At 45.1% G+C, this 24,657-nt stretch overlaps 1 protein-coding gene across 4 annotated transcripts in view; it reads right to left on the bottom strand.

Moving 5' to 3' along the window:
* Positions 1–24,657, bottom strand: part of LOC136580648 (zinc-alpha-2-glycoprotein-like) — a 232,185-nt gene that overhangs the window by 18,987 nt on the left and 188,541 nt on the right. The window contains exon 6 of one of the 4 annotated variants that reach the window (XM_066581382.1): positions 15,912–16,010. The exons of the other annotated variants lie outside the window; for them this stretch is intronic. Coding sequence (XP_066437479.1) covers positions 15,964–16,010 — 47 coding nt within the window. The 3' untranslated portion in view covers positions 15,912–15,963. Of the gene's footprint in view, positions 1–15,911; positions 16,011–24,657 lie in introns of those variants that run through there. 4 annotated transcript variants of the gene reach the window in all.

Raw genomic sequence — 24,657 nt, 5'->3', positions numbered from 1 at the left:
ACGCTGAGGACTGTCAGAGGCAGGCCAAATAGAACTTTTTGCCCTTTTTTTTTTAAAGGAAAGGCCCACTGACTATATTCAATCAATAAAATATGTCTTCTGGCCCTGCCTACACAATTCTGTCCCTGGAGTATTACTGCAGGGCGCAATGCTCTGCACGGCCGATTTTGAAAAAAATAAAAATGTGCAACACTGCTAACAGCAGCCTCCACAGTACTGCCCATGGTTAGATGTGGCCCTAAGAAGGACCGTTGGGGTTCTTGAAGCCTACACTAACTCCTAACACTCTCCCTGCCTAACCACCACTTCTGTCCCTGTAGTATTACTGCAGGGCGCAATGCTCTGCACGGCCTATATAGCAAAAAAAAAAAAAAATGTGCGCCACTACAAAAGGCAGCCTCCACAGTACTGCACACGGTTAGATGTGGCCCTAAGAAGGACCGTTGGGGTTCTTGAAGCCTACACTAACTCCTAACACTCTCCCTACAGCAGCTCCAACACGATACCACTGTCCCTGATCTCTGTCACAACGCATCTGAGGCGAGCGGCGGGAGGGTCCGATTTTTATACTCGGGTGACACCTGATCTCCCCAGCCACTCACAGCAGGGGGGTGGTATAGGGCTGGAACATCACAGGGGGAAGTTGTAATGCCTTCCCTGTCTTTCAATTGGCCAGAAAAGCGCGCTAACGTCTCAGAGATGAAAGTGAAAGTAACCCGAACATCGCGTTGTACTCGTTACGAGTAACGAGCATCCCGAACACGCTAATATTCGCCCGAGCATCAAGCTCGGACAAGTACGTTCGCTCATCTCTAGTTGGGACCCATTAGCTTTTCTTATTTATGACATAATCAATGCTAGTGCCAAATTTCAAGTTTCTATGACACCGGAAAGTGAGAGATTTAGATTCCGTACGTAAAATTTGGACGCTAATTCTTTTGCGCATAGAATTGAAGAATCATGTTGGGACCTATTAACTTTTCCTATTTATGACATATTCAATGCCCGTGCCAAATTTGAAGTTTTTATGACATTGGGAAGTGAGAGATTTAGATTATGTACGTTAAATTTCGACGCCAATTCTTTTGCGCTAGAATTGAATAATTGAGTTGGGACCCAATTACTTTTCCTATTTTGGAGATAATCTATGCTTGCGCCAAAATTCATGTTTCTACGACATCGGGAAGTTGGAGAACTTTTGGCGAGTCAGTCAGTGAGTCAGTGAGGGCTTTCAGCTTTATATATATAGATAGCTTTCCAGTTGTCATTCAATAGGAAGCCTTATCAGGGAGCAACAAAAAAACTAAACTTCAGCTAAGCAAAGTTTGATCAGCTCAGAACTACTATGTGTAACATTAATTGGGGGAGCATCCTCATAAATAATAGTACAGGCGACAAATGGGAGAAGTTTAAAAACATCCTAATCACCTCATGTGAGGAGTTCATCCCGTTTAAAAATAAAAGAATTACAAGTAGAAGGAAACCAATGTGGCTTGACATGCATGTAAACTACTAAAAGATACAGGGGAAAAAACTAAATATGTAAGGAAAAGATAAAAACTGCCAAGGAGGAGGCAGAAAGACTGATTACCAAAGAGACCAAAAAATAACCCTAAATGATTTTTTTATTGTATAAACGGTAAAAGGATTTGCACTGAGGGCACTGGCCCTTTAACAAATAATACAGGAGAAATCATAGAAGATGATTGGGGAAGGTGAATCTATTTAATAGTTTTTTTCAAGTGTATTCACGAATGAAAGAAATGTCACACAAGATGCAGAGGAATAAAACGAACTCCCCACTAAATATTACCTGCCTAACACAGGAGGAAGTGCAGAGCCGATTAAAATTGACAAATGTGTATCTGGGTAAAGAACTGGCTCAGAGATAGAAAGCAGAGGGTAGTAATAAATGGATCATACTCTGATTGGGCCACTGTTGCTAGTGGGGTGCCACAGGGTTCAGTATTAGGCCCCATTCTGTTCAATATATTTATCAATGACTTGATAGAGGGACTGCACAGTAAATTATCAATATTTGCTGATGATACAAAATTATACAAGGTAATTAATACAGCAGAGGACAATGTGCGGACCTACATAAACTGGGGGCTTGGGTAGAAAAATGGCAAATAAAGTTGAATATTGATAAATGTAAGGTTCTGCACATTGGCAGGAGAAACAGATGTCACCAATATACACTAAATGGGGTACTGCTAGGGAAAAGGGATATGGAGAAAGACCTGGGGGTACTAGTGGACTGTAGACTTAACTGGAGCGATCAATGCCAGTCAGCTGCTGCAAAGGCTAATAAAGTCTTGGGATGCATTAAAAGAAGCATAGGGGCGAGGGACAAGAACATTATTCTACCACTATATAAGGCACTTGTCAGGCCTCACATGGAATACAGTGTACAGTTCTGGACATCGGTGCTCAGGAAAGATGTTGCAGTGCTTGAGGGGGTTCAAAGAATCGCACATGCGTGCCTGTTAACCCACCAAATTTGGTATTTAAACTTTGCTCCACTTCCCCACAGCATTCTCCTAAACTCTGCACATGTCAAGTCCCTCCCATACTGTGCGAGTGGTACGTACCCCCTGAAATATCTCAGGCTGTGGTATGTGAGGGCACCCGCAGGTGATTGTATCTTTTTTTTCTTCTATCTATTATTTATTCCTCTCCAATTCATATTCCTACATTCATTGCATTTCATTCACACCCATCATTCATTATTCTTCCTTCATGCTCGTCATTGTCCATAGCCGTGCCTAACCATCATTAGACTCTCAGCCTTGCAAGCTTTGTTGCAACATATGATCGAAAACCACTATGTATTACCCTTCCAGTACGCCATTATCATTACAGTCAGCAATTTAATTATTCCTGCATGTCCTTTTCTTTTTATACTCGATCATTCTTATGTTTTTATTGTCATTTTATTACTACTCATATCGTTCCATGATTATTTGCTGCATCAATGTGTATCAATGTGTATGTAATATCCTAGTCCTTAGGAAGCGCAGTTGTAGGCACTGACCCCGTTACTGGAGCATAAAAGGCTGCAGCTCCCAAGGAGTCAGTGTCTGACAGCCTGAGGTGGGAATACCACTTCACAGCAGGACCTAAAGAAACCTCAGAGCATCCTGCGTGGTACAGCAATGCATATGCTATATTGCATGGACTTTTGTGGTGCTGTTCTGTTGCCTGGAAGCATTCGATAAAATAAAGACTGAAGTAAGTTTTTATGCACTTTTGAGTTCAGTGTGTCGTTGCCGCCCCCACCCCCTGGAGGACACTGTTACATTTGGTGTTTTGATGTCAAGGGCAACGGCACAGCACCTGGTGAAAGTCCTGGGTAAAGCCTGCAATTGCGATGTAAGCACCAAGCCCAGCTATGGAGGAGCTGTTGGTGCGGATGGATCGGCTGACGGATGTCCTCCTAAAACATGCTGCCTTGAGGAAGGACGGAGCTCCGACTACGTCCAGGCCCAGAGAGACTGTGCAAAAATTTCTGCAAAAGATCATGCCTGATGATGATGTTGAGGCCTATCTGACGGTGTTTGAGAGAACCGCCAAAAAGAGAAACTCCCCAAGGCTGAGTGGGTCGAGGTTCTAGCACCGTTCCTCACTGCAGAACCACAGAATGCATACCACGACCTCAGTGCTCACGAGGTAACCGACTATGCCAGGTTAAAAGCAGAGATCCTGGCCCATCTGGGTGTTACGGTGGCAGTCCGGGCTCTAAGAGTTTATAATTGGAGCTACAGCTCCGACCAGTTTGCCAGGTCACAGATGTTTGACTTGTACCCTCTGGTAAATAAATGGCTGGAATCGGACATGTGTACAGCCGCCCAGATGGTCGATAAGATCGTGGTGGATTGGTATACCCGTGCCCTGCTGGCAGATCTGCAATGCTGGGTCGGCCATGGAGGACCCAGGGATGCTAACCAACTGGTGAATCTGGTCGTCCGCTACACTGCGACTGAGAACAACCTCCGGGACATCCATTCTGTCCAGACCCCCACTACGAGTTCCAGACCTACACGGAGTAAGAGACCACTAGATGCTGGGGGTAAGCTGTGGCATGGCGGGAAGGAGGTCAGGCCACCGGAAGGGGCACCGTTTGAGTTAAAAGGCGCTGATAGCCCCAACCAGTCTTCTATGCCAAGGAAACCAGGGCCTTTGAGGTGCTGGAGATGCCAGGGGTTCGGGCATATGTTGGATCAGTGCCCTATGACCAATGAGCCTATGGAGTGTGATGGTGCTTGGCACTGGTCCTTGTTTGCAAGGCCTAGTTGCAATACCTCACAGAGACTAGAGACTGAGCCACAACTGTGTCATATAAGTGTAAACTACCATTCTGTGGAGGCTCTACTGGACTCGGGTAGCCTGGTAACCTTAGTGCATGCTAGCCTGATAGCAGAAGGCTTCATACCGGGTAAGCACATAAGTGTGGTATGTATACACGGAGATACCTGGGTGTATCCTATGGCGCAGTGTAACTTTGAGACCCACGTACTGTACATGAACTGTAACCTACGATGTAGGTATTCTCAAAGGCTTAATGCACAGCGTGATATTGGGACGTGATTTCCCTGTATTCTGGGACTTGTGGGGGAAAATGATAAACTCTTCTAAAGACACTGACGCAAACCCAGCTGACCTTACTCCTCCGCAGGATAGCGGGGTAAATGTGGATGTTGAACCAGAGGGTGTAACTTTTCCTTTACAGGTCTTGGCTGAAGATGATGCTGAAGAGAAAGTCTACTCCTCGGTTCAGGATGTGTCCGATCTGGAGGATGCGCCTGGGAACTTTGAGACAGCCCAGTTAAGGTACGCCACGCTTATCAATGCAAAAGAAAATGTCGTAGTGATAAATAGTGTGTTACAGGAACCAAGTTCTGACCAACAGTTCCCCCATTTTGTTATGAATAATAACTTGTTGTATAGAGTAACAAAAACAAGCGGGAAAGTGGTGGAACAGTTGGTCGTGCCGAAGCTGTACAGGGGCAAGGTGCTAGACTTAGCACATAATCATGTATTAGGAGGACATTTAGGAACTGATAAACACAGGATAGAATTATTCAAAGGTTCTTCTGGCCAGGGGTATACAGGGACATAAAGGAGTACTGTGAGTCGTGCCCCACCTATCAGATCACCACTACTGTGTCGCACGTCCGCAGTCCCTTAGTGCCTCTCCCGATTATAGAGTTTCCCTTTGAAAGAATTGGGATGGATTTAGTAGGCTACATAGTCAAGTTGGCTAAGAGACATCAATACATTTTGGTCGTGTTAGATTATGCCACTCGATACCCTGAGGCAATCCCTTTAAAAAGCCCTACTGCCAAAAACATTGCATGAGAGTTGTCCCTTATGTTCTCCAGAATATGTCTTCCCAAGGAAATCCTCACAGACCAAGGAACCCCCTTCATGTCCAAAGTAACGAAAGAATTGTGCCAACTTTTTAAAATTGATCACATACGAACCTCATTATACAACCCTCAGATGGATGGGTTGGTGGAGAGGTTCATTAAGACCCTGAAGAAAATGCTAAAGCGGGTAGTAGAGAAAGATGGTTGGGACTGGTACCATCTGTTACCTTATCTCATGTTCTCCATACGGCAAGTACCGCAGGCTTCCACAGGCTTCTCGCCATTTGAGTTGCTATATGGTCGGCACCCCAGAGGGTTGTTGGATATACCCAGAGAAACCTGGGAGACCAAGTCTACTTCCTACAGGAGCGTCATAGAGCACATGACTCAGATGCAGGACCGCATTAATACTGTAATGCCCATTGTCAGGGAACACTTGCAGAGGGCACAAGAGGCCAAAAGCTGAGTGTACAATCGTTCTGCCAGAGTGAGAACCTTTAGTTAAGGTGACCGAGTTCTCATCTTGGTGCCTACCATAGAGAGTAAATTCCTCGCTAGATGGCAGGGTCCCTTCGAAATCGTTGAGAAGGTAGGCGATGTAAACTATAGAGTGTACCAGCCGGGGAAAAGGAAGCCATATCAGGTGTACCATGTTAACTTAATAAAACTCTGGAAGGATAGAGAAGCTTTGGCTACCTCGAGCATCCGGAGGTGTGGGCCGCAGCCCTCCCTGCCTGATGTTAGAGCAGGTGAGGCCCTCTCGATGTGCCAATGGCAGGAGGCAAAAGAGTTCCTGCAAAGAAACACAGACAAATTCTCAGACCTGCCCGGTCGTACACACGCCATAAGACATGATAGCATAACTGAACCCGGGATGAAGGTAAACTTAAAACCGTATAGGATTCCAGAAGCACGTAGAGAAGCAGTCTCTGCTGAGGTTAAGCACATGCTGGAATTAGGAGTGATAGAGGAATCTAAAAGCGAGTGGTCAAGCCCTATTGTGTTAGTCCCTAAACCAGATGGTATTTGGAGGTTTTGCTAAGATTTCAGGAAGTTAAAGGAAATCTCCAAATTTGATGTGTATCCCATGCCCAGGGTTCATGAATTAATTGAGAGACTGGGTAGTGCCAGATATATCCCCACACTTGATCTTACTAAAGGGTACTGGCAAATACCTCTGACTGACAAGGCCAAAGAGAAAACGGCCTTCTCAACCCCAAAGGGCTTGTTTCAGTACAAAGACATGCCGTTTGGTTTACATGGCGCGCCTGCTACCTTTCAGAGGTTAATGGATCGGATTTTGAGGTCTCACCGTAACTATTCTGCCGCGTACCTAGACGATATCGTAGTCTATAGTACCGATTGGGAGAGTCACCTTGGGAAGGTACAGGCGGTCATGGATGCCATAAAAGGGGCAGGTTTAACCTTAAACCCTGTAAAATGTGCACTAGCCCTGGAAGAAGCCAAGTACCTTGGCTATGTTATTGGCCATGGCGTCATTAAACCCCAGGTCAACAAGGTAGAGGCCATACAGGTATGGCCTAGACCTTTAACAAAAAGACAGGTCAGAGCTTTTTTAGGAATGACCGGGTACTACCGTAGGTTCGTGCCTAATTTTGCCTCCATTGCAGCACCACTTACAGACTTGATGAAAGGGGACAAGTCGGTAATGGTGGCATAGACAGCCGAGGCCGAGCAGGCCTTTCAAAATTTAAAGTCTGCCCTTTGCCAACAGCCAGTGTTGATAACAACCGACTTCTCGAAAGAGTTTATTGTGCAGACAGATGCTTCTAATGTAGGGTTGGGTGTTATCCAAGTCCATAAATGGGGAAGAACATCCAGTCGTATTTAAGCCGGAAACTATCTCCTGCGGAGAAGAATTATGCTATTGTTGAACGTGAATGTTTAGCAGTAAAATGGGCACTAGAAACGTTAAGGTATTATCTCTTGGGAGAGAGTTCAAATTGGTGTCATACCATGCCCCCTTGACCTGGATGAAGCAAAATAAGGAAAAAAATGCGAGGGTGACGAGGTGGTTTCTTTCGCTTCAGAACTTCAAGTTCACCCTCGAATATAGACCGGGCAAGTCACAAGGTAATGCTGACGCCCTGTCTAGGGTGCATGGTCTTATCACCAAAAAGCCCCAGTCCTCCGGTTTGGAGTAGAGGGGGGGGGGGTATGTAGGCAGTTGAAGGGTGAAGTTGTAGATGGCGTATATCTCCCTCTCAGGCTCTTACTCTGGACAGGGTGGCGGTCCAGTCCACAAATTCACCCTAGTCCTTAGGAAGCGCAGCTGTAGGCACTGACCCTGTTACTGGGGTATAGAAGGCTGCAGCTCCCAAGGAGTCAGTGTCTGGGAGCCTGAGGTGGGAATACCACTTCACAGCAGGACCTAGAGAAACCTCAGAGCACCCTGCGTGGTGCAACATTGCATATGTTATATTGCATGGACTTTTGTGGTGCTGTTCTGTTGCCTGAAAGCATTCGTTAAAATAAAAACTGAAGTAAGTTTTTATGCACTTTTGAGTCCAGTGTGTCGTTGCCGGTCCCACCCCCTGGAGGACACTGTTACAATATATATACACACACACACACACTTATTTTGTTTTATTTTCCCCCCAAAACTGGAATTATTCTTACTGTTAATTCCTTTTCCATGACTCCATCATGACAGCACATACATGGAGGTTGCCCCACCTGAGCTCCTTGGGACAGGATGAAGGAGAGTTCTTAAGGCCACCTCCCACCATCCATCTCCAGTGACTTCAAATCATCACAACGGATACGTGGCCTAGTCTTTTACTGTTGCTGAAAAACCAACACAATGTTACGTTCACATGTACAATATGCATTTCATTTACAAGGGTGGGAAAAAGTATGTGCTGTCATGATGGACTCATGGAAAAGGAATTAACGGTAAGAATAATTCCAGTTTTACCATAGTATCCATCTTGACAGCACACATGGAGGTAATACCAAATTACCAAGTTTTTAGGGGGGAGGGGGCACTGCCTTGAGGACCTTCCTCCTGAAGGCCAGCACCCTATTGGAATGGAGATCTCATCTATAGTGCTTTGAGAAGGTATGAACACTGGAACATGTCGCAACCCTGCAAATTTGTTCCGCCAAAGCACCGCCACGTTCGGCCCATGAGGAGGCAAGAGCCCTCGTGGAATGTGCTATTATCCCCTCTGGGGCCGACAACCCCTTAGACTTGTAGACTTCCTGCACTGCAATTCTAATCTACCTTGCTATAGTGTACTTTGACGCTGCTTTTCCTTTGCTGCTTCCCTGGAACTGCAGAAAAAAATTATCAGACTTCCTAAATGTTTGAGAGACCAGCAAGTATGACATAACTGCTCGACGCATATCTAAATTATGTCGGCGCTGCTCTGTCTTCTTTTTAAATTTTTGACAGAAAGACGACAGAACTATTTCCTGCTCCATATCAAAAAGGAAGAAACAACCTTTGGGAAAAAATTAGGGTCTGTCCTAAAAACTACATGGTCTCCTAACACCTTCAAGCAAGGTTCTCTGCATGATAATGCCCGCAATTTGACAATCCTTAAGGCAGATGTTATTGCTATTAAAAACAGCAACTGTACTGGATACGTTTTTTTGTTTTTCTTAGCGAGACCTTGTGAATAGATTCAAAAGGAGATTCACATAACCTTTCTAGTAGCACATTGAGGTCCCAAGTGGGGACTGATTTCCTTATGAAAGGCCTAAGTCTATCTGCCCCTTGCAAAAACCTTTTTATCTATCTATTCTCAATAGTCAAAAAGCAAACTGAGGGTCGCTACTTGTACACGCAAGGTCCTAGGGCTAAGACCTTTGTCTAGCCCCTCCTGAAGAAAAACTATAATTTTAGAATGATCAGGGTTGCTCATGTCTGGAGCTACCTATAGCAAGATTTTTTCCATATTCTGAAAAAAAATACCGGAGGTAATGCTCTTACAACTCTTCAAGAGTGTGTTAATTACCTTGTGTGATTAGTAGTCACTGGTCAGTGACTACTAATGTGCGCTGAGCCGGCGCACCTTTCCGAGCAGGTATGACAAGTGTGGGTAGCTTTTCAGAAAGCGCTGAACCACCAAATTAAAGACATGGGCCAGGCATGGCACGTGCGTGAGGCTGCCGAGCTGCAGAGCCGCCACCAGGTTACGGCCGTTGTCACACACGACCATGCCCGGTTGCAGGCTCAGCGGCGCAAGCCAGCGGTCGGTCTGCTCTGTCAGACCCTGCAGCAGTTCGTGGGCCGTGTGCCTCTTCTTTCCTAAGCTGAGTAGTTTCAGCACGGCCTGCTGACGCTTGCCCACCGCTGTGCTGCCACACCGCGCGACACCGACTGCTGCCGACGTGCTGCTGCTGCTGACACATCTTGATTGCGAGACAGAGGTTGCGTTGGAGGAGGAGGGTGGTTTAGTGGAGGAAGCATACACCGCCGCAGATACCAGCACCGAGCTGGGGCCTGCAATTCGGGGGGTGGGTAGGACGTGAGCGGTCCCAGGCTCTGACTCTGTCCCAGCCTCCACTAAATTCACCCAATGTGCCGTCAGGGAGATATAGTGGCCCTGCCCGCCTGTGCTTGTCCACGTGTCCGTTGTTAAGTGGACCTTGGCAGTAACCGCGCTGGTGAGGGCATGTACAATGTTGCGGGAGACGTGGTCGTGCAGGGCTGGGACTGCACATCGGGAAAAGTAGTGTCGACTGGGAACCGAGTAGCGTGGGGCCGCCGCCGCCATCATGCTTTTGAAAGCCTCCGTTTCCACAACCCTATACGGCAGCATCTCCAGGCTAATCAATTTGGCTATGTGCACGTTTAACGCTTGAGCGTGCGGGTGCGTGGCGGCGTACTTGCGCTTGCGCCCAAACAGTTGCGCTAGCGACGTCTGGACGCTGCGCTGAGAGACATTGCTGGATGGGGCCGAGGACAGCGGAGGTGAGGGTGTGGGTCCAGGCCGGTAGGCACTCGTGCCTGTGTCCTCAGAGGGGGGTTGGATCTCAGTGGCAGGTTGGGGCACAGGGGGAGAGGCAGTGGTGCAAACCAGAGGCGGTGAACGGCCTTCGTCCCACCTTGTGGGGTGCTTGGCCATCATATGCCTGCGCATGCTGGTGGTGGTGGCTCCCCAGCTGATCTTGGCGCGACAAAGGTTGCACACCACTGTTCGTCGGTCGTCAGGCGTCTCTGTGAAAAACTGCCACACCTTAGAGCACCTTGGCCTCTGCAGGGTGGCATGGCACGAGGGGGCGCTTTGGGAAACAGTTGGTGGATTATTCGGTCTGGCGCTCCCTCTACCCCTGGCCACCGCACTGGCTCGGCCTGTGCCCACACCCTGACTTGGGCGTCCGCGTCCTCCCCCGCGTCCACGTCCTCTAGGCCTACCCCTACCCCTCAGCATGCTGTATTACCAGTAGTGCAGAAACAGAACGCTGTAATTAAATGTGCCGCTTATTGGCCTGTGGTTGGAGGCTGACTTCGCTTACGGAACGCACAGCAGAGCCAGGAAAGAATTTTGCGCAAGCCTGCTGTAACACTTAGCTGGCTGCGTATGAATTAGGACAACTACCCCCAGCAAAGACCCAGTACACTGAGGACGGTCACAGGCAGCCCAAATAGATTTTTTTTCCCAAATGTTTTTGGAAAGGCCCACTGCCTATATACACTAAATATGTCTTCTGTCCCTGCCTCACCACTACTGGCCCTGGACTATGTAAAATTACTGCAGACTGTTTCACTGTGGACAGGAATACAGCAGTGATGTAACAGGCAACACAGAGCCAGGAAAGAATTTTGCGCAAGCCTGCTGTAACACTTAGCTGGCTGCGTATGAATTAGGACAACTACCCCCAGCAGAGACCCAGTCCACTGAGGACGGTCACAGGCAGCCCAAAAAGATTTTTTTTCCCAAATGTTTTTGGAAAGGCCCACTGCCTATATACACTAAATATGTCTTCTGTCCCTGCCTCACCACTACTGGCCCTGGACAATGTAAAATTACTGCAGGATGCAATGCTCTGCACGGCCGTTATACAAAAAAAAAAAAAAAGTGCAACACTGCAAAAAGCAGCCTCCACACTGTGAGGGTATATGTATATATTGCCATATGTTTTTATGCTTTATACCTATATGCAAGTTCTATTCAATTCCAAATGAGAAAAAACTTATGTGTCGCCTTACATCAGATATGCCAAGAGGCCTTGCCAGGCGAAGACAAAATGTATCTTTAAACACAGCAAAGAAGAATCGGACGAAGGACACGTACTTGGCTGTTTTCCCAGAAGCGCAATATCAAGATGTTCAAATGTACATAACTTTCACTGTCCCAGGCCGGAAATCCGGACTTCCCATATATGGAGAATGCATGCTTGGCCGTTTTCTTAGAATTGAGTGGGTGATTCTTTGCACTGGAGTTAATTGAATACGTGATTTTCTGTACATAGGCCAGAGGCGCCGTGGCAAGATAACGACTGTTTTCACTGTCTCAGGCCGGAAATACGGACTTCCCACATATGGTTATGAGCCCATCACCCCTTGCTGGTGATGGGACAAAGGGTATAAGATCTCATTAATCTGTAATAAAGCACGGCAGAGAGCCATGTCCCGTGTGAGAAACTATACCAGACCTCCGTGTGGTGTCTCTTCTTACCGCCGGCAGCGGGGCAAGTGGGGTGGGCCCGATTGGTGCTGTACTTAGAATTTTACCCTGACAAATGGCGCTTGAACGTGGGGCGGTAAAACCAGGAGCTTACAGCACAATTCACCCGGATCCACGCCACGGGGAAGCCGTCCTGCTGCAAACCGAGCCTGATCAACTCACAGAACTCCAGGTAAGGCCAGCATATATTTATGTTGTGTTTTACACTGCGAGTCTTGCAGTGGGACTGACTATCTGTGGTTTGTGACCGGACGGGTTGGGTTAAGAGTTCTACACGGTAACTCGTGTGGGCTTCGGGTTTGCCGCCATGGACCACTGACAGTGATATGCGCACCAATCGGTCACCCAGAAACTAGTCTGTAGTCTATTTGTACTTTGAAGTCCGTAGTGTTTTAACAATAGTGGAGATTGTTTGTTGTATCTGCAGAAGTTTTTTTCTCTTTCTTTTTATTTTGTCTCATAGAAGAAGGGACCCTCGGTTTTAGTTTAGTTAGTTAATGGTTTAGCTGAGGAGGAGACGCACTCTATGAGATAAGTCTCATAGAAAAAGGGACTCTCGGTTGTTTTGCCTTATATATGGGGCTAACGGTTTGATTTCAGAGAGATGCATTTTATGAGGCTGGTTCCATAAAGAGAAGGGACCCTCGGTTGTTTTGCCGGTATATAAGGGGCTGACAATTTGGAATTAAGAGGGATGCACTCTATGGAGCGTGTTATTTTTATTGTTGTTGATGTTCTAATATGCGTAAGATCTTAATAAAGAAGACAGAGCCCCTCAAGGGCTGCCGCCGTGTGGATGAATTTGTAGAATGTAAGAAAACTTATGAAAATGTGTGACATCGACCTGCACGGTAGATTACAAAAATGGTGTCTGGGAGGGAGGTCTTTAGGACCCAGAGGCGCTTTGAAAGACCAAGGTTTGCTAGAAGCAGAGAGACAGTCAGAGAAAGTTAGGTATGTACACATTATTTGTTTAAGAAAGTATCCGTAAGTGAAATGTTGAAAAGTACAGTAAGGGATCAAGAGGGCGTCAGGAGAGTGTCTATTGAAGGTTATATTGGCAGCTAGGTAGGGAGAAAGTGCTGAAGGAACAAGCAAGTCGAGAAGAAAGTTACAATGCATGTGATTTGTTGGCAAAGAAAGAAGAAAAGGTGTATAATACAAGATAGATAATAGATATGGATATATATGTGTATATATATATATGTATATACTGTATGTGCAAATAGTTAACTGAGCTTGCTTTTAGGGGAGAAGAGTTTTGTTGACATGTAGCTGCGAGCTTGTGTTTAGTCTTCAAGGTCAAGAGATAACGAAGCGAGAGAAAGAATGCAATAATAACCCTGGATAATATCTCTGCTTGCTGTAAAGGGATGTAGGCTTGAAATGAATTTAATTAATTATACTGTCTTAGTAGGCAGGGAAATATAGCAATTTCTAAGGTATATTCTTACTTATACAGGGGTTGAAAATGAATGTTGCAAGGTCCCAGCATATGTGTTAATTATGAGTTCAAATGCAGGCAATAGTTTAAGCTAAAACAATTCAGTCTGTTTCATATTCGTAGAGAGATAACAGTTCGTTTTACAAAGGTGGGGGCTTTCAGACTTCACTTTTTGTTCAGGGTCAAATACAGAGAAAGAAAGACAAGGGGGGCTGAAAAATACCCACAGATTCTAAAATACTTCAGCGTTTAATACAGCATATAATAGCTTCAGTAGATAAGAAATATAGAATGTCTCAGTCACTCAGCAAAATTTTTTCACATAATTTGTCAAAGATAGCGCTCATTCACAATCTCATCTCAATAGAATCATGTACTTTATAAAATTATAGCACTCACCTCGGTGTTTTTCAACTGATGTATGTTTCTTGGTCAAACCTTTTTGTCTGTGCATCTGTATGGACTGGGACACCTTCAAAGGGGGGTGACGGAGCAGACTTGAGAGCATGGATGGATGAGCGTTAGTGACCCGTGTTCGGGCTCTGGTGAGTGTGTGATGCAGATATTGACTGGGGATAAAAGTCCTCCCCATGCATGGGACTTTGCTTGGTTGAGATGTGGACGTGTAGACTGTTACGCTGAAATGAAGTTGGGAAGAAAGACGCACGGAGCCAATATCGAAGGGGTGGAGCTAGATGATGTAATAGTACGTAATGTTTCATCCCTCTTGTACAAGGGAGGGGGTGAGGAGCTTGAACAGCTAGTAAAAGTTTTTGTTTTGTTTTTTTCTCCTGTCTCAGATTTGATAAGACATTGCAGGCAGGAACAGACTAATAATGAATTCACTTAAAGGGATATCACATTTCAAATATTAATAGGTGTTTGTAGGTTATTCTTCCCCGGTGTAACTCATGTTTCTGCTATTGGTGCTAACATCTTACAGGCCTTATCTGCATCCATCAAATCTTTTTACAATGTTGTACTACCTTAAACCGGGTACTATTGTTCCAATTGAGTACCCTGTTTCAAAGGGGGGGAGGAGAAGGCATAGGTGATCTAGGTATTGCAAGTCAGCCATTTTTAAATTTTTTGCAAGCCATTTCTTAAATTTTTTGCAACAAGATTCTGATCTTTTTAAAATAGAATACCAGCCTGATTGTCTAGCAGTGATGCAACAAGAAAATTTAAGTTTTAAAAAGTTTCTGAAAGCCCTTGTTAATAATGCATATTTTGAGTTGTTTTTTATAGATGGTACCCAGGGTGATTGACGACTCCACACTGGATATGCAGTGGTTACACAACAAGATGTCCTAAAAGCAGAATGCCTCCGCATGTCGCAGTACAAGAAGCGGAACTAAAAGCCCTCGCTGAGGCGTGTAGAGTGGAGGAAGGTAAGACGGCAAACATTTACACTGACTCCCGGTATGCATTTGGCATAGCTCATGATTACGGCCCAACATGGAAGGCCAGATAGTTTTTTACCTCAGCAGGACAGCCAATTAAGAATGTTGCAGCGGTGCAGTCTCATGGAGACCCTACTTCTACCTGACAAGGTGGAAAGCTCACACCAATTCCTACACCGGAGAAGCGAGAGGCAACGTCATCACAGACCAAACAGCAAAAGCAGCGGCCCTCAAGCCGTGGAAGAAAAGAAGAAAAGAAGAATTTAACAAAACTTGGACTTTGACAAAACTTGGACTTTGATATGAACTTGGACTTTGATAAGGACTTTGATATGCTAAAGACTTTACAGTTACAAGCCAGCAAGGAAGAAAAGGAAAAATGGACTAAAAAGGGACGGTGTATGGTGAACAGACAACAGCACTTGCCCACCACGGTCCCTCTGCCCCATGATGGCCAAGCTGATGCACAGAAAGACGCACCTCTCAAAGCAATAATGATGTCGATGCTTGAACGAGGACGGGGGGCTCCTGGGTTTTCTGTAGCTGCTGCATCATTTGTCCAATTTTGCATGATCTTTGCAGTAAGCAACAGGGCAGAAGTAAAATTTGCCACATCACACTTGCCTAGACCACTCTACCCATTAGGGATTGCAAATTGGCTACACTCAGCTCCTACTTGTTGGGAAGCATGAATATGTGCTTGTTGTTGTTGATGTTTTTCAGGTTGGAGACCTACCCTGTTACCAAAGTAAATAAGCAGGTAACCGCACAGAAGTTCATGAATGAGGTAATCTGCAGATACGGGGTACCGGAAGTGATTGAGTCAAACAAAGGTACACACTTCACAGGTGAAATAATGCAACACATCATGTCTGCTTTAGGTATATTTCAGGCTTTTCACACACCCTACCGTCCACGGAGTAGGGGAAAAGTAAATACAAAAGGCAATGAAGGAAATGGTCAAATCTTGAATTGAGTGTCTCCCATTAGTTTTTTCTTTTTCTCCAGGAGGATACATGCCACAGTATCAGAGTTTGGGGAATGATTTTCTTGTTAATTTTGTCATAGGCCTCTCCAAGGAATTGTCAATAATGCATTCTGCAGTCTCTGCTTTTCTCCCATGTGACAGGGTCTATGTGAAAAAGTTTGAGAGAGAAACCCGGTTTAAAGGCCCTTACCAGATGTTGCTTACCACCCCAACTGCAGTCAAGCTCGAAGGAAAGCCCACTTGGATCCACACTTCGCACTGAAAAAACTAATGATCCTGCATATCCTTTACATGCTATAATGTGGTACAATTCCTCTAACACACACCTTTGACTACTGTACACTAGCCCCCTGTTTCAGAACAAATTAATGCAATGAAATGTGCAATATGAAGACTACACCGAGGGTGAGAATCCAACACCGCATCGTGCTAAGAGAGAAGTTGACGCTCCAGGTGGTAACTTTGATCCACATGTACACATAGATGCAATAGGAGTGCCAAGGGGGGTGCCAGATGAATTTAATTCTAGAGATCAGGTTAAAGCAGGTTTTGATTTCTTATTTGCTATTGTCACTGTTAATAATAATGTAGATTGGATGAATTATATCTATTACAATTAGCAGAGGTTTGTAAACTATACCAGGGATGCTTTACAAGGGTTAGCTGACCAATTAGGGCCTACTGCATCCATGGCGTTCCAAAATAGAGTGGCCCTGGATATGATTTTAGCAGAAAGAGGTGGGGTATGTAATTTCCTGTATGTGTATTATCCCTTTGATTAAAGAGTATGAGTAAGGGACTGGATAATGTGACACCAACGTTTCCCTTGTTTGAAAAAGATGAAGAGCCAGTTCCGATAATGCCAACCAGATACGTTACCAGAAGAATGGAGAAATGTACTAGTACTGCACCGCCCCGGTCTCATAAGATGGACTGTCAGTGGACTTCCCATTTGCCTAGGGAAAGTGCAGAAGACCTTAGGTTCCGGCGAGGGCACACCCTGCGGGGTGTTAACTCGTACAGATAGAGGGTATGGATGCCCGGAAATAAGCCCAGGGAATCCATGGCCTCCTTCTGAGGTGAGGTAGGGATCCCCCCCTCTTAGGAGTAGGGACATACGGGCAGTGGAGAAACCCTGACGCAAGGGAGAGACGACCGAGGAAGAGTGCAAGGTCTGATGCTTGATCTCCATATTAAGTTTTTTAGGGGGGTTTGTGAGGGTATATGTATATATTGCCATATGTTTTTATGCTTTATACCTATATGCAAGTTCTATTCAATTCCAAATGAGAAAAAACTTATATGTCGCCTTACATCAGATATGCCAAGAGGCCTTGCCAGGCGAAGACAAAATGTATCTTTAAACACAGCAAAGAAGAATCGGACGAAGGACACGTACTTGGCTGTTTTCCCAGAAGCGCAATATCAAGATGTTCAAATGTACATAACTTTCACTGTCCCAGGCCGGAAATCCGGACTTCCCATATATGGAGAATGCATGCTTGGCCGTTTTCTTAGAATTGAGTGGGTGATTCTTTGCACTGGAGTTAATTGAATACGTGATTTTCTGTACATAAGCCAGAGGCGCCGTGGCAAGATAACGACTGTTTTCACTGTCTCAGGCCGGAAATACGGACTTCCCATATATGGTTATGAGCCCATCACCCCTTGCTGGTGATGGGACAAAGGGTATAAGATCTCATGTAATCTGTAATAAAGCACGGCAGAGAGCCATGTCCCGTGTGAGAAACTATACCAGACCTCCGTGTGGTGTCTCTTCTCACCGCCGGCAGCGGGGCAAGTGGGGTGGGCCCGATTGGTGCTGTACTTAGAATTTTACCCTGACAACACTACTGCACACGGTTAGATGTGGCCCTAAGAAGGACCGTTGGGGTTCTTGAAGCCTAAAATAACTCCTAACACTCTCCCTATAGCAACTCCAGCAAGACAGCACTTTCCCTGAACTATGTCAGAATGCATCTGTGGCGAACCGCGGGAGGGGCCGATTTATATACTCGGGTGACACCTGATCTCGCCAGCCACTCACTGCAGGGGGGTGGTATAGGGCTTGAAGGTCGCAGGGGGAAGTTGTAATGCCTTCCCTGTCTTTCTATTGGCCAGAAAAGCGCGCTAACGTCTCAGAGATGAAAGTGAAAGTAACTCGAACATCGCGTGGTGCTCGTTTCGAATAACGAGCATCTCGAACACGCTAATACTCGAACGAGTATCAAGCTCGGACGAGTACGTTCGCTCATCTCTAGTTGCCAGTCATACTATCATACACTGCTCCTATCTGGGATTTGTTTACGGTGAAGTCGGTTTTCAAAAATTTAGATACTATTACGGGAATTTTCATTTTTTGGATATTGGTTGAGAAAGGAAAGATCTGATCTGGTATTATCTCAGCCATTCGCCTTCAGGAAAGTAGAATTTTTCCCTGAGTGACTCAAAGGGAATTATGGCTCCTCTTTCTAAAATTTAATCTAGATGGTGTACACCTCTTGATTTCCAAGATCTTAAGACCATGTCTTAAATAAAAAAAACTCCAGTGTCTCTATGGGAATGTCGGGTCTATTGGATTGAGGGGAGGGATCAAGAGTTTTAATCAGGTATTTCCAGGCGTTTAGAGAAGCCTGTACTGTGGGGGATAAATCAGAGTATATAATATTGGGTGTGGAAATTTTTCTGAGAAGGGATAGAATATGGGCCCATAGTAGCACCCCCAAGGGTTTCTGCTTGATAGATGCTTCCTCGATTGCTACCCAAAACATATCCCTAGCTAGGGACGACCAGTATCTCATCTGATTTATAATTGCAGGCTTTCATACGCTTCTATTTTTGATGCACCAACTCCGCCCTTACCCATTCTCAGAGCTAGAATGTTTAGTGCCACTCTGGGTCTCTTTTTCTCCCAGATAAAGTGGGTGACTTGTCTCTGTAATTTTTTAAGAAGTTTGATGGGCAACAAAATTTGGAGGGATCTAAAAACATACCAGAGCTTAGGGAGCATCATCATTTTATAAATTGCAATTTCGCTCAACCATGATAAGTACTGGGACTTGTAAAGTCTAGTTCCCGCCACAGCGAATCCATCAAAGGGTTAAAATTTCTTTCTATTATCAGATTTAAAGGATGGGACAAAATAATCCCTAAGTATGGAATGTTATCCTCCTGCCACTCGAATGGGAACTCCTTCCTCAAAGTATCACGGTGGCTGGGTGAGATATTTATTCCCAGAATTTGGCACTTGGTGGCATTCAAGATGTAATAGGACACTTTACTATACTATTAGAGATGAGTGAGCGTACTCGGAAAAGCACTATTCGATCGAGTAATTTGCTTTATCCGAGTATCGCTGTGCTCGTCCCTGAAGATTCGGGTGCCGGCACGGAGCGGGGAGCTGCAGGGGAGAGCGGGGAGGAACGGAGGGGAGATCTTTCTCTCCCTCTCTCCCGCCCGCTCTCCCCTGCTCCCCGCTGCGACTCACCTGTCAGCCGCAGCGGCACCCGAATCTTCAGGGACGAGCACAGCGATACTCGGATAAAGCAAATTACTTGAGCGAGTAGTGCTTTTCCGAGTACGCTCGCTCATCTCTATTTACTATATAACTGTATAGCCCTCCAAACCTCCCTCATAGACTGGAGAGGTCTGGTTAAGGTAAGGATGATATGTTCCGCAAATAAGCCTAATTTATGGTTGCGGGACCCTGCAGTGACACCCTGCACTCCCATGTTGGTACGGATCAGTTCAGCCAGAGGTTCAACAGCCATAGTGAAAAGCAAAGGGGACAGCGGGCAACCCTGTCTTACCCCATTGGAGATATGAAATGGTCTCAAAAGTGTGCCGTCAACCAGAACTCTAGCCGTAGGGGAAGAATTAAGTGCTTTAATTGTGTTAATCGCGGTATTTCCCAAGCTAAACTTTTTGAGGACTAAGAAAGCAAAGTCTCAGTGGACCCTATTAAAGGCCTTTTCCGCATTGAACTTTAGCAACACAGTAGGGGTACGCAATTGTTCCGATATATGGATCAAGTTTACAACTTTGCGTGTACTATTTGGTGCTTGTCTGACCTTTGTAAACCCTACCTGGTCAGAGTAGATTAGTCAGTAGAGGGTTAGCTATTAGTTTGACATACATTTCTGCGTCTGTGTTTAGCAAAGCTATTGGGCGGGAATTGCTCGGTGAGGTGGGCTCTTTTCCTGGCTTTGGTAGGGTCACTACTGTAGTTTGCAAACATTCTTCTGGAAGCGACCCTTCGTCTGCAGCTAGATTTAATGTTTCAAGTTAACATGCGGAGAGATAGTTTGTAAAATTTTTAAAATATTGGTTTGCAAACCTGTCGAGACCAGGAGATTTTAGGGGGTTCAAAGGTTTTATTACCAAATCTAATTCTGCTGAAGAAAAAGGGGCCTTCAATATCTTATTATCTTCTTTAGATATAGTCTGTAAAGGGATCTTGAGAAAAAAGTCTTCCAAGCTTTCTGGTGTTGGGATATTAGGGTCATTTTTTAAGTTATAAAGGCTATTGTAGTAAGCCCAAATGTATCTATTTGCTTGGGATGCGTAATCTTAAAGCCTTGTCCCCTGGGGTCCATAAATAAGGGATTCTAATTTTAGATGCTCTCTTTTTAACCTGTCTTGCTAACATTTTTGATGGTTTATCTACTGCAGCATACATATTTGTCTTAAGCCTGGTTACTTGCTTATCAAATTCGCTAAAGAGAGATTGATGTAGTTCTCCAAGTTGGAAAAGTTGCTTATGTGCGTGATCTGAGGGAGATCTCCACAGGTCGCTCTCCGCTGCTTGAATTTTTTTAATGAGATCATCAACTTCTATGGACTTCTCTATTTTTAATCTTGCCCCAAATTTGATGAATATCCCTCCCACATAAGCTTTGTGCCAACCAGACCCGCTTAGGACTTGTACCAGGGATAGCATTGCATTCAAAATAGTTCTTAATCTCATCTACTATAATTTCTCTATATTTTGGTATCTTCATCAAAAATGTATTCATTCTCCAAGATTTAGGATGTGAAGAAAGGGTGGTAACACAGGGGGCGTGGTTAAACCACGTGGCTGTTCCTAGCCTAGAGGCTGACACAGCTGACAGTAATCTATTTACAAGACCTAAGTCTATCCTGGAAAAAGATCTATGGCAGGCGGAGTAAAAGGAAAACTGGTGGGAGGAGGCGTTCTTGCAACAGAAGGTGTTATATAGTGCTTCCTTTTGCAACCACGGTTCAAGCAAGGCCAGATGTGTATTACTAGTACCTGTATTATCTAGCTCTCTGTCCGGGGTGATGTTGAAATCTCCGCATACAATGATATCGCCCCTGGTAAGCCTCCGCACCTTGTTCATTACTTTGTTCAGAAAATGAATTTGTTAGGAGTTTGGAGCATAGATATTTGCTAATGTCACTGGTATTGAGTTGATAGTACAAACTAGAATAATAAAGCGGCCTTTAGGATCTAAAACTTGGTTCTCTATAGTAACATTTAAAGTGTTTCTTATGGCAATAATTACTCCAGCCTTTTTTTTAATCCGCATTTGCTGTGAATTTGGAATAATTTGCATGTTTCATGGCAGGAGTTGCAAAGGCTTTAAAATGCGACTCCTGTAGACACACTATGTCCGCCCCAGATTTCAGCGCCTCTTTCCAGACAGCTCTTCTCCTGGAGGAGAAAATGTTTAGAGACATTTACTTTTAAAATGTATTGCGGTGAAATGTGGAGCAGGCTTGGTAGTCACATATAGAGCATTTAAAAAAACGAAACAGTAAAACAAAGCATAAAAATAACATTGTGAGGACATAACAATCAATACAACCTGTCCTCAATCTGGGGGGGTGGAAAGTCTTTTAAAATCCAGCAGCCTCCTATACTTTCAGTAAAAGGAAAAATCTGAAAAAGGAAAGTAAGCAATGGGTTCATTTTTTTCTGTTCCAGCCGGACTTGCTCCTTGAGGACTTGGAGTTTGGGGAAGCCCGTGGGTCTGAAGCCAAGGAGATGTTCCAACTTTTGAGAATTTTTTCTCCAGATTGTGGACGATATGCGTTGTGCGATCTTTGTTAATTATGAGTTTTATAGGGAACCCCCATTTGTAAGCTTTGCAAGCTTGTCTGATCGCCATTCTTACTGGCTTGTATGGCTGACTGGGATAGATTCAAAAACAGTTCGATTTCCGAAAAAGGGGCTGGAAGTTGGGGCAACCTCCGTGTTGTATTAAAGCCTCTTTAAGATGGTAGAAGTGTATATGAGCAATAGTGTCCCTAGGAGTTGCTTCCGGTAAAATTCTGGGTTTTGGGAGTCTGTGAATTATATCAATAATGAGATCGCCTAGAGGGATGTCCGGGAGAATCTTTAGAATAGGACATGTGGCATACTCTTCCAAATTTTCTGGAGGGACAGACTCAGGGATTCCCTGGAATTTAATATTATTTTATCTGCTGTGATCCTCGATGTCCGCTAGTTTCGCCTTCAGTTGTTGTACCTCCTCGTCCAAAGAGTAATGGGCATCGATTAAATCGTTGTGGGATTTTGTAAGTTCTTACATTTCATTTTCAGCATGATCAACTCTCTCTCCCAATTCTTGAGCGGATTTAGTAAGAGAAGAACATATGGTTTTCATGTCTGCATGTATAGAGTCACTCAGAAAAAGGATGATATTTTTAATAAAGTTCTCAGAGGCTGGCTGGTCAGATGAGGGTAAATTTGCAATTTGAGCATTAGACCTCTGAGCCTCCTGGGCATTTGTACAGCTTTCTTGAGAGGTACTATATCCTTCTGGTAATGACACAGGTTTGGAGCCACTGCTAGGGGTGATTGTCTTAGGGTTGCTGCCAGGAGCGGTTGTCCCAGTATAGATTGCGGGCTTCGTTGAGTTAGGGGAGATATTTGGCTGTATGCACCCACTATATCCTCCTTCCTCCTCCTATTCCTTATTTCTCCTCATTCCTCCTACTATTCCTTATTCCTCCTCCTCCTTACTCTTCCTCCTCCTCCTTCTCATTCCTCCTCCTCCTCATCATTCCTCTTCTTCCTCCTCCCTCACATCCATACTTGAAGTTGCTGGAGCCCCCTCTGAGGCATCAGCTGGCAGAGTTGCCGCTGCACTGCATATGGGTGATTCTGGGGAGGAGCGCCTGCTGTCTGGGGTCCCCGCTTCTTCTCCTTATTCCTCCATGTCGCTGGGATAGTTAGCTTTTGAGGAAGCTTTTCCAGAGGCCCCCTCTGGCATCCCCTCTCCTTTCTCTCTATGATCAGGCATAAGAAGGAGTGCCGCGGCGGATGCTAATTGCTGTGACTGTCCCACTACTGCCTGCCATCAGGAGTCCCACTGCCGTCCTCCTTTCTGTCCTTCCTCTCCCCACCCCTTTGTAGCAGAGGTGGGAGAGAAGCCCCCTTGGTTCTAAATGACTCACCCGTCCTTGGGGCTTTCCTGGAAGCAGTGTCGGGACTGGACCACAATGTGCTGCTCCTGCTGCTTTCTCTTCTTTCTGCTCCCGATTTCCTTGTGGAGCTTGGTGCCATCTTGGAGAGGAGCTCTTTGGAGGGGAAGAAATCTTCCAGCTTCTTTGGGAGGGTTCTGGCAGTCTTGGATTTAGTAGCCATCTGGGTTAGGAGAATGCCGGTGTGGGTAGAGATGAAGTTCTTTCCTTATATTAGCTATGGTGTTGCTTTTTTAGGATGCTGTAGCACGGAGCCTTCTCTCAAGCGTCCATCTTCCTCCAGCTCACAAGCCACTCCCCAGCACTGATGTATTCTGACCATGAGCCTTGTAGCTCACTACCTGCTACCTGGGCCCCCCAGCCAAATTCACTGGCATCCGTATTGATGGATATGCATGGGGACAGAGACCACTGTACTCCTTTCCTGAGTCTAGAAGGTGAGAGCCACCAGTTTAGGGACCTTTTCACCGAGTATCATAATTTTAAATTTTTATCAATGGAGGACTGACTTCTATCCCAAACAGATAAGATCTTTTGCTGTAGGGTCTACAATGGAACTGTGCCCATGGGATCATAGGTAAGCAGGCTGTCATCTGCCCAAGGACTCTCATCACCTTTTTTATAGAGACTTGTTTTTTTCTTTTAAATCTGTCCACCGAAAGAATAATATCAGATATTTTAGATTCTGGTAGGAAGGAATAGCCCCTTACGGAGTCTAGGAAGACTCTCAAGAAGACTTTCTGGGTATCAGGATTTAGGGTGGACTTCTCATAATTAATAATCCAACCTAAATACGAAAGGAGATTAAGCATCTGCTCTAAATGGGGTTCCATAAAATCAAAATCTTTTGAGATTATTAGAAAATCATCCTGATAGGGAATTATAATAATGCCCCTCTCTCTCAGGAACCCAATTGGTTCAATCATACTTTTCGTAAAGACCCTAGGGGCGGAGGAAATGCCAAAAGGCAAACAACATCGAAGGGAGAAATCGCACCATTCATCCAAACAGCGAATCTAAGATACTTTTGGGAAGCTCTGTGAATGGGTATATGGTAATAAGCATCCTTCAGGTCCACTGTACACATTACATAGGAAGGCCCTATTAACGGAATTGTTGATCGAATTGTTTCTAGTTTAAGTCTGGAATTTTTGACATAACCATTAAGGGATTTAAAATTAATTAAAACTCTAAACGACCCATTTGGTTTAGGGACTAAAAATAAGGAAGAATAATAACCCCCAACCCTGTTCCTTTACATGGACTGTCGTAATGGCTCCTATTTGCAGTAACTTTTGAACCCCTTCCTCCAATTGTTTTTAAAGGAGAGGGGTTTGCATCA

Source organism: Eleutherodactylus coqui, chromosome 10, assembly GCF_035609145.1.
Source record: "Eleutherodactylus coqui strain aEleCoq1 chromosome 10, aEleCoq1.hap1, whole genome shotgun sequence".
In the NCBI taxonomy this organism is placed as follows: Eukaryota; Metazoa; Chordata; class Amphibia; order Anura; family Eleutherodactylidae; genus Eleutherodactylus; species Eleutherodactylus coqui.
This window is presented reverse-complemented; position numbering and strand designations above follow the sequence as displayed.